We start from the raw sequence: 12,472 nt of genomic DNA on the forward strand, positions 1-12,472 counted from the left end.
CGTGACGTCATTTATGGACGGCCCCTAATGTAAGGAGGGATGGGTGAGGGAGGAAAGGTGGAATGGTGGCTCGCCTGGCACGTTCAAAGATCTCAACTGATTACGAAATAACACCAACCTTGCCACACAGTGGGGGGCGGGGGGTTTCTTGACAATTGTTTTGCTGATTCGCAAATGTGTCAGAGTACACCGTGCGGTAACAAAGCGGTCTACATTTCCCCGCTGCCGTGAATGTGCATTTTGTGGCATGCAAATCGATGAGTCATTGTTCGTCTCAAGCCAACAGGCCCACCGGTGCTCAGACGCAGATGTTTCGTTTCGTGATATCATCTGGGATGACAAACTTCGTCGGGTTTCTTCGGATTTTTTTTACCACCACGCGATAGACGGAAGTGAATTACAGTTGAAAACGGCGTTACACATTAAATCGTTCTTAGCATTTACGACCACTACATATACCAGCAGCATTTATTGTCACAACCAAAAACAAATCTCGACTGTTTCGACCTTTTGGCTCTAGAGCAGTCAGGCTCGTTAAACAGAACACACACACACACACAGACACTTGTGCTATCAGGTTGTTGTTGTTGTTACAATATTGACAAGAGCCATCTAACTTCACGGTGGGGCCCATTTCATCGTAAACCAGAGACGTCGTTTCGGGGCACCTCCGATTAGCACCGCTTACGTACGGTACGAAAGAAGTTCAAGGTGCGGTACATACATACAAAACTCCATTCTATTTATATTAACAAAAAAACCCATATTTGTGCTTCTGTGGAGCATTACAGTGACTGATGTAAAGTAAACACAGGTAAAATTATATCACTATTAATGCTGCGAAACACCGCATAACTTATTAATGAACTTCATGACATAGTTGTAGGTTTTTACCCTTTCAGCTGGTACAAAAACTGACACATTTATACAAGGCATCATGTTTGCAATGACCACAACACAAGCAGTCAAAATGCGAACAAAAAGAAACAACTCTGATGATGATAATGATATGTTTCTTTTTGTTTGCATTTTGACTGCTTGTGTTGTGGTTATTGCAAACATGATGCCTTGTATAAAGGTGTCAGTTTTTGTACCAGTTGAAAGGGTAAAAACCTACTACTATATTTTGCCACTGGTAAAGGAGATGGCTCATAGAACTTCATGACGTTTGTTATCCCAAGAATACAAACCCGACATTCTACAGCCTGCACTGATCCAGCAGTTGGGTCCGGGAGACCCGGTCCAAGTTACACGAAGTCAATGTCTATTTTGCTGACACACAATATACCAACTCATTGATCCCTTCGTTTAATTGCATGTTAAACGTGTGGTGTAACGTTATGCAAGTTCCATGGCAATCCACTCAAATCTGATCAGATCCAAGAAGTCTGGCAGGGTTGAGCCTGGATAGCCCTCGGGTTGGGCGATCAGCATGCGCAAAGACAGGCGCCATAGACATTGAGGGCGATGCAGAAGAAACATCCACTGTTGTTCTGCACCATCACCTACGGTCAGCAACCCACACTCACCAGCGTGGTGAAGTATGGTTAAAATATCACTCACGGCCTGCACTACACCCTCCTAGGGTCGAGAAATTCACACCAACAATGTTTTGGCTGCTCATGTGCAGTGCCGGATTATCCTCGTAGCAAAAGTAGCTACGTATTCTACGGGCCCCGCACTTTCAAGGGCCCCGCGCAAAATGCTTTCAAGCTATCAATTCCGGTTCAGTGATTCTGCACTTGCTCTATTACTATAGTACTATACCGCCTTCAACTTTTACAAACGACTGGGTGTTTAAGGTTAGCGATTTGTTGTATTATCTGTCTGTATAGCAAATGAAAAAATACAATTACTTTACTATGCAAGTTAAAATTTCGTGTTTTAATGTTTTTTTTTTATTTATTGAGGGCCCCTTTAGAACATTTGCTACAGGCCCCACACTAGCTTAATCCGGCACTGCTCAGGTGGTAACCAAACCATCGCCTCTGGTCCACGGGCACAAAATCATCCCAGCGAGCGACATTCGAGGGACACGTCGATTGGCGTTCGATCACGGTCGGACAGGCGCGCGCACAGGGGACTGAAGGGTGGCTGAAACATCTGGACAGGATTGAAGGCACCAAGACAACAAACACCGTTGCGCAAAAAGGCGAACTGGCTCTTCGTGTCGGAGATTTTACGTGCACTCGAGAAATGACGATGAACGTGCTGCCACCCCCGATGATTTCGAGATTCGCGTTCCGGCTTGGGTTTTCGTGCTTGACGATCGGTCGACGCAAGTAGCTGAACACGGATGGCATGGGCATCGATGCAACGAATGAAATAGCGGTGTGGGGGGGGGCGGGGGAGTGACCTGTGTTCTATCTCTGCCCCTTCTCGCAGAAAGGTTGTGTGTGCACTTTGCCCATTGAGTCACGGCGTGCGCGGAGTGGAGATGCCGGTGTTTGCGAATCGTCGTAGCGTTCCACCGTAGATGTATTCGCGACTGTGCCTTTACACGAGCAGCTCTTGAAACGTTTTATTTGGCACGGGAGTGCCAACGAGCGGTGTGGCAATAGAAGTTTCTCTGATCAGTTTGGCTTAGCGGCGTCACCGAGTAGTGTGGCACAGCAGTGTTTTTGAGCAGTTTGGCCACAGCACTGTCACTTAGCAGTGTGGGACAGCAGTGTTTTTGAGCAGTTTGGCCACAGCAGTGTCACTTAGCAGTGTGGCACAGCAGTGTTTTTGAGCAGTTTGGCCACAGCAGTGTCACTTAGCAGTGTGGCACAGCAGTGTTTCTGAGCAGTTTGGCCACAGCACTGTCACTTGGCAGTGTGGGACAGCAGTGTTTTTGAGCAGTTTGGCCACAGCAGTGTCACTTAGCAGTGTGGCACAGCAGTGTTTCTGAGCAGTTTGGCCACAGCACTGTCACTTAGCAGTGTGGCACAGCAGTGTTTCTGAGCAGTTTGGCCACAGCAGTGTCACTTAGCAGTGTGGCACAGCAGTGTTTCTGAGCAGTTTGGCCACAGCAGTGTCACCAAGAAGATTGGTGCAGTAGTGTCCTTGAGCTGTTTGACACAGCAATGTCAACAAGTAGTGTGGCACAGTAGTGTAGTATTGCAGCTTCATTGCGCAAAAAGTCATGCTGCTCTGACTAAATAGCACATTTTGCAATCGGTAATAGAGAAATTGGTCCCGTTTTTTCCATCACAATTTAGTCAACGGGCAGGTCTAGTATTGGTGGTGTTAAGTGTGGGTTCTGCAACCTCCTCCAAGATGTCTGGCCAGTGTAGAAGAGGAGGCCAAGTACCCTCTAGAGGCACTCTCTAGGGTTGTCTCTCGTAGAGGCCCTTCCGCCAGCATGAACAAGCAGTTGCAGGGCTGCACCTTTATCCTAACCCAACACACTGCAAATCATTTTGATGTCCCATCGGATTCCGGAGACGACGGCGCGACATGTAAATACAGTGCACAGTTTGTGTTTTCTTTCTTCATTAAGTCTTGCTGTCGTTCATACCTACACAATTTCCTCCGTTGATTTCTATTTGCACAGATGTTCCATGTAGTCCTAGTGGAAGGAAGGGGAGGTGTGAAAGAGAGAAAACGTTTTTCAGCAGACATCGTTTAACTGTAAAAACGCCCACAATCCAGTCGTGCAGGGGATTTTGCATGGGCATCAAATTGGTACGGATCAAAGTTGAATCCCAGATTTATTTCTATTGCCTACGATCAAATCGCTCAAAATGCATCGTCCAATCTCGTCACATCTCGGACCCTAAGCAAGGTTGAGCCTATATTTTTCGATTTAATGCTTTCGTGACTGCAGGGATTCATCTTCTTGGTTCTTTCGGTAAAGTCACGTAGAGGGGAAATAATAAAATAAAAAAATAAAACATAATAAAATAATAAAAATAAAACATGATAAAATAATTATTTTATTATGGTTTCATTTATTTATTTTATTATTTCCATTCTACGAGACTTTACCGAAAGAGCCAAGAAAAAAAAAGGTTGAGCCTGGTCATCACTGTGGTCGGGTTTGTCCACCAGGGCTTGCCAGGTGCTGTAGGCCGTGTGTGGCTGCAACGTGGTTAATCGCTGAGTGTCACCCCCCCCCCACTCCCCATACGTGTGGTGGTTTTCTCTGGGCTCTCCCGTTTCCTCCCACGTGAAGGCAAACTCTCTGTAATAGATTTGGGCAAACATCCCAGTGCAGGCCTCTTCTAAAAAAGGGTCTTCATAGTCGTCGATCGTCATTATGATTATTATTATTATATTATTATTGATTATTATTATATTATTATTGATTATTATTATGTTGAGTCAGGATGTTGCAGTGCCTGTTTGCCCTTTCTAGATGGGAGAGTGCTTGTCTTCTGCTTTGAATTATCTGACGTTTTGCCAGACCTTGAATTTCTCTTCTTATTCAGACACATACACGGACAAAAAAATCTTAAATTTTAGTAGTGTTAATGTTGTCAAAAAAACACCCAAGCTTGCTTGATCACAAACGAATTTTTACGAATGCGAGTAACATCCTAAAATATTGTCCCTCGTAACCACGGAGAGAGAGAGAGAGAACATGCAAATTCCAAATATACAGGCGTCAGGGTCGAGATCCAACCCCAGGATCTCCTGGATACCAGGCGAGGTAGTTAACCTCTCGCCACCGTGATGCCCCTATGCTTGGATGACACACGGACGGAGCCTGAACAGGACACATTCCGCTTTCGTCAAAGAGTATCGTCAGTGACGAGAACAAAGAGTAAATGGGTTTGGGCAGGGCAGGTGGCTAGCAGGGACGACGGGCGTCTGCCACGAATGGTTGTGTGTCGGTCTAACACCGGTGACGCAAGGCCATAAAGAAGGCTGTAACTGGTGTCGGCCAATCGGTTTCAAAGACAATGCATATCTCATTACACTGGTCAACACACTTTTTCTGGCATAAGGTATTCCAACGGTTTTAATGTAATTTTGGGGTGCTGATTCCAAATCTGGCATCGGTTTTTGTCTATCACATCAGGTTTTTGAGATATCAAATATTGCATTTTCAATAAAAACTGCAAAAGAAAAATGTTAAATAAATGTGGATATCTACATCAAATTATATTATAAACACACTATCCTAAAAATACAGCACCATATTTTAACACTAAAGCAGTCACTGACTCGCAACAACTTGCAATCATAAGTGACAGAGTTAATTTCGGGTAAAATCAATGAAAATGGGGTATGCCGATAGCATAAAAATGATGTGATAGAGCAAATCTGAGATCAGATTTGGAATCAGCACCCTGAAATTAGTCTAAAACAGCTGCAAAAGTCCAGGCCATAAAAAAATAGTTTTTTTTTTGTTGACCAGTGTTATCAGAACACATTTGTGTGCATGTTTTTCCACAAGTATGTTCAGCGGTTAATTCAGACTTCATGCCTTGCAATAGGTGTATCTCTTTGGTGTTTGAATCATCTTAACACAACTCCTGTCCTGTTGCCGGAAAGGGTTAAAGCCTCTCCTCATTTTTTGTCATTTACGCTCGAACTTCTTTCGCACCACCGCACGTCGCCAGACCATCATGCTCATCGAATGGATCCTGGCAAGTGCTCGCTACCTGTTCTTGGTTCTTTCGGTAAAGTCACGTAGAATGGAAATAATAAAATAATAAAAATAAAACATCATAAAATAATTCTCACGACGTTGCGGCCACAACGCAAGCAGCCGTCCTCAGGTGGAGAACAGGTCTGTCGAGAAGACAGAGTCTGAATGTCTTCTCGACAGACCTGTTCTCCACCTGAGGACGGAGTCTGAATCTTCTCGACAGACCTGTTCTCCACCTGAGGACGGCTGCTTGCGTTGTGGCCGAAACGTCGTGAGAATTATTTTATTATGTTTTATTTTTATTATTTTATCATTCCCATTCTACGTGACTTTACCGAAAGAACCAAGAAGATGAATCCCTGCAGTCACGAAAGCTTTATATCAAAAAATGCTCGCTACCTGTTCGTTGCACCCCCTCTGATGGGGCTACAGTTGCGGATCGACGAGGTCATCCAGAGTGTCCAGAACATCCCTGCGATCGATTCGCTCCAGGCCTCGGCGTAGGTCGTCCACGCATCTGTGTCTGTCCTTGTGGGCCCAGTGCTCCAGCGCGGACAGCGCCTGCTTGTGAATGCTGTGCGGGTGCTGCTGCTGGAAGACGGCCCAATCGCTGATGCCCAGCTGTCCCAGGAGCTGGCTCCAGTCGGTGCCTATCTTCAGTGCGACGTCATTGAGCACGTAGACCTTGTCACCTGCACGCATCAGGAGGGGGTCGTGGTCGTGGGGTCATAGTAATGCACTCGTGACCTCGTTTGTTCCCTCCGCGCAAACCGAGACTCCTGTCGCGTCGTTTTTAAATCCTTTATATTAAGTTCACTTGCTTGCTTGCTTGCGCGCTTACGACCGTGCAAATCTTTCGGTCGTTTTTTAACCCACTTCCCGTGATCCAACCGAGCTGACATTTTGCACACAGACTCGTTGTGCGTGACAATGTATTTTCTTGAAAAAAAATTCCAAAATGTTACACTTTTTAGGAAAAAATTTATTATATTTAATTACCAATTGCTTAATGATGACAGGCAATCATCTGACCCATAGGTGGCAGCCATCTCAAGCCAGAGGACGAGAGGACTCTAACCGCCCGTTTCAAAGACCAATGTGGGCTGGGTTGTGGCCCATTGAACACGCATATAAAGGATTTCTAGTGAAAAACTTTGTTTTTACGGGTACATTTTTTTTTTCCACCGCGGAAGGCGAACCGTGCCGTCGGCGTTCACGTGCGACGAGTCGATATGCACGCGGACTGCACGGCGGCGCCTACGTCCTAACAGCGTATTAAAACTAAACTTTAAAACTATTTTACTTTTACCGGGTAAAGCCCAATGGGCCATGTAGCTCTTTTTCAGACACGATAGCGCAACGAAGTGGCTTTATATTTACGTGATCTAACCTGTAAAACCTTTATGAATAACATTGGCCACAGCCAAATCATCTAAACGTATGTTTCTTAGTGTGGGGACCCAGTGAAAATTACACGCAACCATGAGGAGTACATGCAAACTCCAAATATACAAGCATCATCAGGGTTTGGGATCAAACCCACAATCTCCTGCATACCAGTCGAGGGAAATAACATCTCGCCACCATGGCGCCCCATCAGTACGAACTGATGTCATAAACAACGACCGGATCTTAAGTCCCGCCCCTGGCCCTGCTTTGCCCCGAGCCAGATTCAAATGTTTTTTGTTGAGTACCATGGTTTGGCTCTGGCTCGGCACGGCAAATGCGACGAGGGCCCTGCGCTGGCTCGGCTCGAATGTGCCAGTGGAAAAGGGCCATTGGTTGGAATTGGGTGGCCATGTTCAGGAAACTCATGGCGAAAACAATCACAACATATGTTTAAAGAGTGGCACAATACTGTCGTTCGCACCTTCTTTCTTGGTCGCCATCAACCAGTGCGTCACAGGTGAATCCGAGTTGCATAATTTCTGCAGCTTCATTTTCCTCAAGCATCGGCGCTGCCACACGACGACTCCGATGAGGACGACGATGACGATGGCGAGGACGATGACGATGGCGGGGCATATGACTATGGCGACGTGGCCGTACGCGTGGTACCAGGGCATCGCATCGTCACGCGGCTTGTCATAAGGTCCGCCGGGCTTGGTGGGGGGTGGCATTAGCAGGGAGGTGCGAGTGGGACCGCCGCGAGTCACTGTGCGCACACATTACACGAAAAAAAACACACGCGAGTTGGTGTGGGAGCGCGTGCGCTTCAAAGTGCAACAACAACAACAACCGCCATTCGCCACTAAGTGGCGGTGACGTCACCACGACGCTTGTTCCAGGCCATGTGCACCTTGAGGCCACGTGCAACAAACCCCCGCGCACACGCATGCCCCCCATACACACACGAGCAGACCCCCACGCACCTTTTTAAACACCCACACCATGCACACCTCCACGTGCCCTCGCACAGCCCACCCCCACGCACCCACCACCCCAACGTACTCGTCACGTTCTTGGCACACACGGTGTCGTCCTTCCCCGTCCCGAAGCGCAGGACCTTCAGCCCGCGCTCCCGGCAGTTCGTGTGCCGCCGGCAGAACCGAGCCGCGCCGTCCTTCCCCGGCACTTCCAGCGAGAAGTAGTTGGAGAGGCACCGCTTGCACTCCACGTCCGTCTCGTTGGTGCCGCGCCTGTGCACCCCGTACCCGGGCGGGCACTCGCGGTGCTGATGGCACCGCTCGTCGACCAGGTAGGCGCCGGGCTTGCAAACGCAGCGGCGTGGCGAGGCGGCCTCGCAGCTCGACTCCTCTCGCTCCAGGCCGGCGCAGGGGCGGCGGCAGAGCAGGCAGCGGTGCAGCGTGTTGGGTCGGTCCGTGTAGGTGCCCGGCTGGCAGGGGATGCACTCGGTCTCCCGAGCTGCGGTGCACTCCGTCAGCGCCCTCTCGCCGGCCGGGCACGGGCGGCACAGGCGCGTCGCGGGATGCTCCAGGTGTCCCGGTAGGAATGGCATCGTCCTCGTCGTTTCCGACGTTGTTGCTGCCGCCGCTACCGTCGCTGCCGCTGCGAACGCGAGGAGCGACGTCGTGAAAGGAGCCATCAGCGGGGTCTTGTCAACGTGGAGCTGCGGGTGAACAGGGGCAGTGGTCATTTAGTCAGCATTTTTATACATCTTTGGCACAATCTGTGGAATCTTCGTCAAGGTCATTGTCTGGTTGACGAAGGCAGTCAAAGACTTGGTTCACCCTTAGTTAATGAATGATGTTGTGATAGGTGTATGTACACAAATTTTCGCACAATAATGCAAGGTCATTCAATCGGAGACCTTATATATTGTCAGATGTAATAGTCATGTGTAAGTCTTTGAGTCTTTATTAAAGCCTACTTTGTCTCACTGTAAGTCTATGAGTCTCTATGTAGGCCTATTGTGTCTGTATAACACAACACATTCATTAAAGCCGTGGATAATATGCAGTAACAAAATAAATACGAAAATATACTCTGCCTCCACATATCCGTCCCTCTGCATCAAATAATATTTGTTTTACATGTCCCGACAACTACAAGGCCTTCTGGGAGCGGATATAGTTTCATCAGCATTGGTTCAACACAAGCAAACTCTGGACCAGTTTCAACATTGATTTGGCTGCGGTCGTAAACTCGCTACTGCGTTTTGTGTGTTTATTTTGCTGTCCTTCCCCCTGCACCTCCGATTTGCACGGTTGGCTACGAAAGAAGTTCAACACTTGAGAACCCGGCTTAATCAGGGGCAGCGGACACCTGGATTGTAATCCTGGCTCTCAGTGGAGCGGGCTCGGTGTATCTGGCCTGACTAGCGCACAGGGGTTCAGCCACGTGCTTGTAAATAAGATCTAAGCAAATACAAAAAAAATTAACTCGTAAAAACAAAGTTTTTCACTATAAATCCTTTATATGCGTGGCGGCTAGAGTCCTCTCGTCTTCTGGCTTGAGATGGCTGCCACCTATGGGTCAGATGATTGCCTGCCACCATTAAGCAATTGGTAATTTAATATAAATAAAAATTTCCTAAAAAGTGTAAAATTTTGGAAAATGTTTTTCAAGAAAATAAATTGTCACGCACAACGAGTCTGTGTGCAAAATGTCAGCTCGATTGGATCACGTGAAGTGGGTTAAAAAACGACCGAAAGATTTGCACGGTCGTAAGCACGCAAGCAAGCAAGTGAACTTAATATAAAGGATTTAAAAACACACCCGGCTCTCGATAGCCTCTTTAATGAATTCCATTGGGTCAAGGAATGGGTCACTAGGTGGATTATGCTGTTGTTTAATCTGTTGGCCAAGCTGCAATAGTAATATCCACAATGGTACGTACGGTGCGAAAGAAGTTCAACATACAGCAACATTTAAATTTTTTTGTGTGGTATTAATGCAAATTGGTGTATGTAATAAGATAATTGATTATTGAAGGGTTTGTCTAGTACTCAATAGCTACGAATAGTGTAATTATTAACATGCCAATAAAAAACGATTCATAAGGAATGTTTTCTTATCAGGCCCCAAGGTCAAAAGTCCAGTCCCCAACTCGTATTATCCACTCCATCTCTAGCCTCTCTATTTATTTTGAGAATTCTGGGGACTTTGTCCCGACAATAGCGTTTAGAGGTTTTGTTGTTAAAACAGTACCGAGATGGAGAGCCGTCCCCCGGGTGCACGGAGAATCGTGGTCGACCGCCCGCGGCCCCGCGCTTTAGGTGGGGGGGGGGGGGGTGACCCCGCGCGCGCTTCTATGTCACGGCAGAGGTCGCAACCGGGTACCCGATACCCGTACCTTACCCGATACCCGGCTACCCGTACCTGGCCAGGTACGGGTACGGGTACCCGTTTGCGACCCTGGTGCGGCCGGGTACGGGTACGGGTAGGCCGTGAGTCACCGGTGAGTAGCCGTGTGTCACTCATTTCGGGTAGGGTAGGGAACGGGTACCCGTACCCGGCCGGGTACGGGTACGGGTAAGGAATCACGGTGTCAAAATGCACAGCGCAGTGGACACTCTCTGGACGGCCCTTTCGTAGATGCGCAGTCTACTACTGACCTGAGAGAGTGGCGATAGTGGCGGCTGTACAACCCTTAGGCTTTCATCAGCTTGCGTCCTGCGAGAGCGTCCGTGGAGATGAAGCGTTGCGTTTGAATTGCAGTGTCCTCTTGCCAAAGTCTTGCTCTCCTTTCACAGACTGCCGGGGCAAGGTGATGTTCGCCAGCACACCCCCCCCCCCCCGTGTTAATTCACGAGTTAGGGTGGTTGCTGAACTGCTGATGTGTTACAAACACCGCAAGGCAGGTGCTCTCCGGACTGATTTAAGGTCGCAGTCGATCTCGGGTTGGCCCAGAATCACAACATTTAGTTATACCACACTGGGGAATCGGACCCAATCGCGCAGTGGTTGATAACCAGTGCACCACCGCTCCCCGGCACGATACACACCAACAGCAGCAGCTGCACACGCAATAGCAGTGCACCTACTGCGCAGCTTGACACTGTCGTCGTGTTACTTCCTCATCTTCTTAACATTTGTCCGCGTAAATCGTAAAAAACTGCGACTATATTTGATGTGCTGTAAAACGTATATTATGATACAAACTGCCCTGTTAAAGTTCACATTTGTATATTATCATCATCAGCATCAGCCTAGCTCAATCCACTGCTAGGATGAAAGTCAGCCTCCCCAAGTCGTCGCCTCCAGAGATGATGATTCACGGATCCGATTGCATCGCTCCGTCTCTGCGAGGGACGACGTTTAAAACCCGGCGGCTTCTGCGGCTGCCACTCTTCGTAAACCAGCCTTAGCCACGTGTCCTGCCCAAGCCCCGTGCCCTCAATTGTCGAGCCCAGCCGCTTACCTGTGATCACGTTGTTCGCTCCACGGAGCCATGTGCGGGTGTGTGGCCCTTACTGAATCAGCTTCCGACGACCGCCGTGTTACCCACCAACCCACATTAGTATGGTTACACACACACACACGTATGTTGCGTGTTAAACAATAAGTACAAGTTAACTGTGATGCACAGCTACGCACTGTTGTTTTTGTCAACCAGAGCTTCGTATAAGAACGCCGCCCGGTCTCGCAGACTGCGACTCGCTTGGGTGTTTTTTGTGTTTGTTACCAGGAACGAAAGAAAAACACGAACTACCGGAATTTGTGACGCGCTCACCGCCTTCCCTTCTTTGGATGACGGGTTTGGACAGCTGTTTAGCTGGACAAGAAAACCAAAATATTAATCCACTAACCCCCACTTAATAAGGCGTCGGGTTAAAATTTGCAGTTTGTTTATAAAGTTGCTCAGAAGATCGTCATGAGCAGGGATGTTAGTTGGTGAATCTCTTCAGCGATTTAAAGGGGGGTGGGAGGGTCTTAAGATGCAGTCGTGTTGGGGGAAATAATTAAAATATCTGGGGATTTCCCCTAAGACACCGTCGTTGACACGGAATGTGGAAATTCCAGATAGATGGAATGGGTTCTCGGTTTATTTGTCAATCCAACGTCGGTCGAGGGACTCCTCGCGATGCCGTTTAGGGTCACGCCGGGGGTGGTGGTGATGGTGGTGTGGGGGTGTTTGGCCAAACTTCACCACGCCGGTCAGTGCGGGGTTGATACAAATTGGGAAAGTGGTGGGTGGGTTCAGATTTCACTCGCCCCTGATGTGATCCGTGGCCGGGTTAACCACTGCGCCACCGCTCCACTCCTCGAGGGTTTAGTGGCAGGGATAATAATAATAGCAGACTTCGTACATTCAATTTGTTTACAGAGGAAGCCTCACTGAGTCTCAAGACTCCTTTTCAAGAGGGTCCTGCCAGGCTTTCGCAGTAGGGAGCGATGTTACTGCCGCAGATTGCAATCGATTAAAATATTTGTAGATAATTATTTATAAATTATAATTCTCTACAAAATAATTATAGAAGCATTGGGATG

At 48.0% G+C, this 12,472-nt stretch overlaps 1 protein-coding gene across 2 annotated transcripts; it reads right to left on the reverse strand.

Moving 5' to 3' along the window:
• Window positions 1-2,618: 2,618 nt before the first annotated feature.
• Window positions 2,619-11,794, reverse strand: LOC144726711 (uncharacterized). Of its 2 annotated transcripts, XM_078605533.1 has the most exons (6): window positions 11,403-11,794; window positions 10,597-10,735; window positions 8,030-8,648; window positions 7,449-7,733; window positions 5,978-6,270; window positions 2,619-3,550 (listed from the first exon to the last, which is right to left on the reverse strand). In XM_078605533.1, exons 3-5 carry the CDS (start codon window positions 8,622-8,624, stop codon window positions 6,005-6,007), a joined length of 1,146 nt encoding a protein of 381 aa, XP_078461659.1. In that variant the 5' UTR covers window positions 8,625-8,648; window positions 10,597-10,735; window positions 11,403-11,794; the 3' UTR covers window positions 2,619-3,550; window positions 5,978-6,004. The 2 variants fall into 2 exon arrangements, with proteins under 2 accessions (XP_078461659.1, XP_078461658.1); XM_078605532.1 differs by having other exon boundaries at window positions 10,597-11,794.
• Between the last annotated feature and the right edge of the window lie 678 nt (window positions 11,795-12,472).

This window comes from Lampetra planeri, chromosome 24 (assembly GCF_965212315.1).
Source record: "Lampetra planeri chromosome 24, kcLamPlan1.2.h2, whole genome shotgun sequence".
In the NCBI taxonomy this organism is placed as follows: Eukaryota; Metazoa; Chordata; class Hyperoartia; order Petromyzontiformes; family Petromyzontidae; genus Lampetra; species Lampetra planeri.

Bases quoted from the DNA above. Each gene is read 5' to 3' on its own strand.
- LOC144726711 (XM_078605533.1), bottom strand. From the start codon at position 8,624: ATGGCTCCTTTCACGACGTCGCTCCTCGCGTTCGCAGCGGCAGCGACG. The intron at 7,734-8,029 runs GTACGTTGGGGT...GTGTGCGCACAG, and splicing joins GTGTGCCAAGAACGTGACGA to TGACTCGCGGCGGTCCCACT. The intron at 6,271-7,448 runs GTGCGAACGACA...TGATGCGTGCAG, and splicing joins GATGGCGACCAAGAAAGAAG to GTGACAAGGTCTACGTGCTC.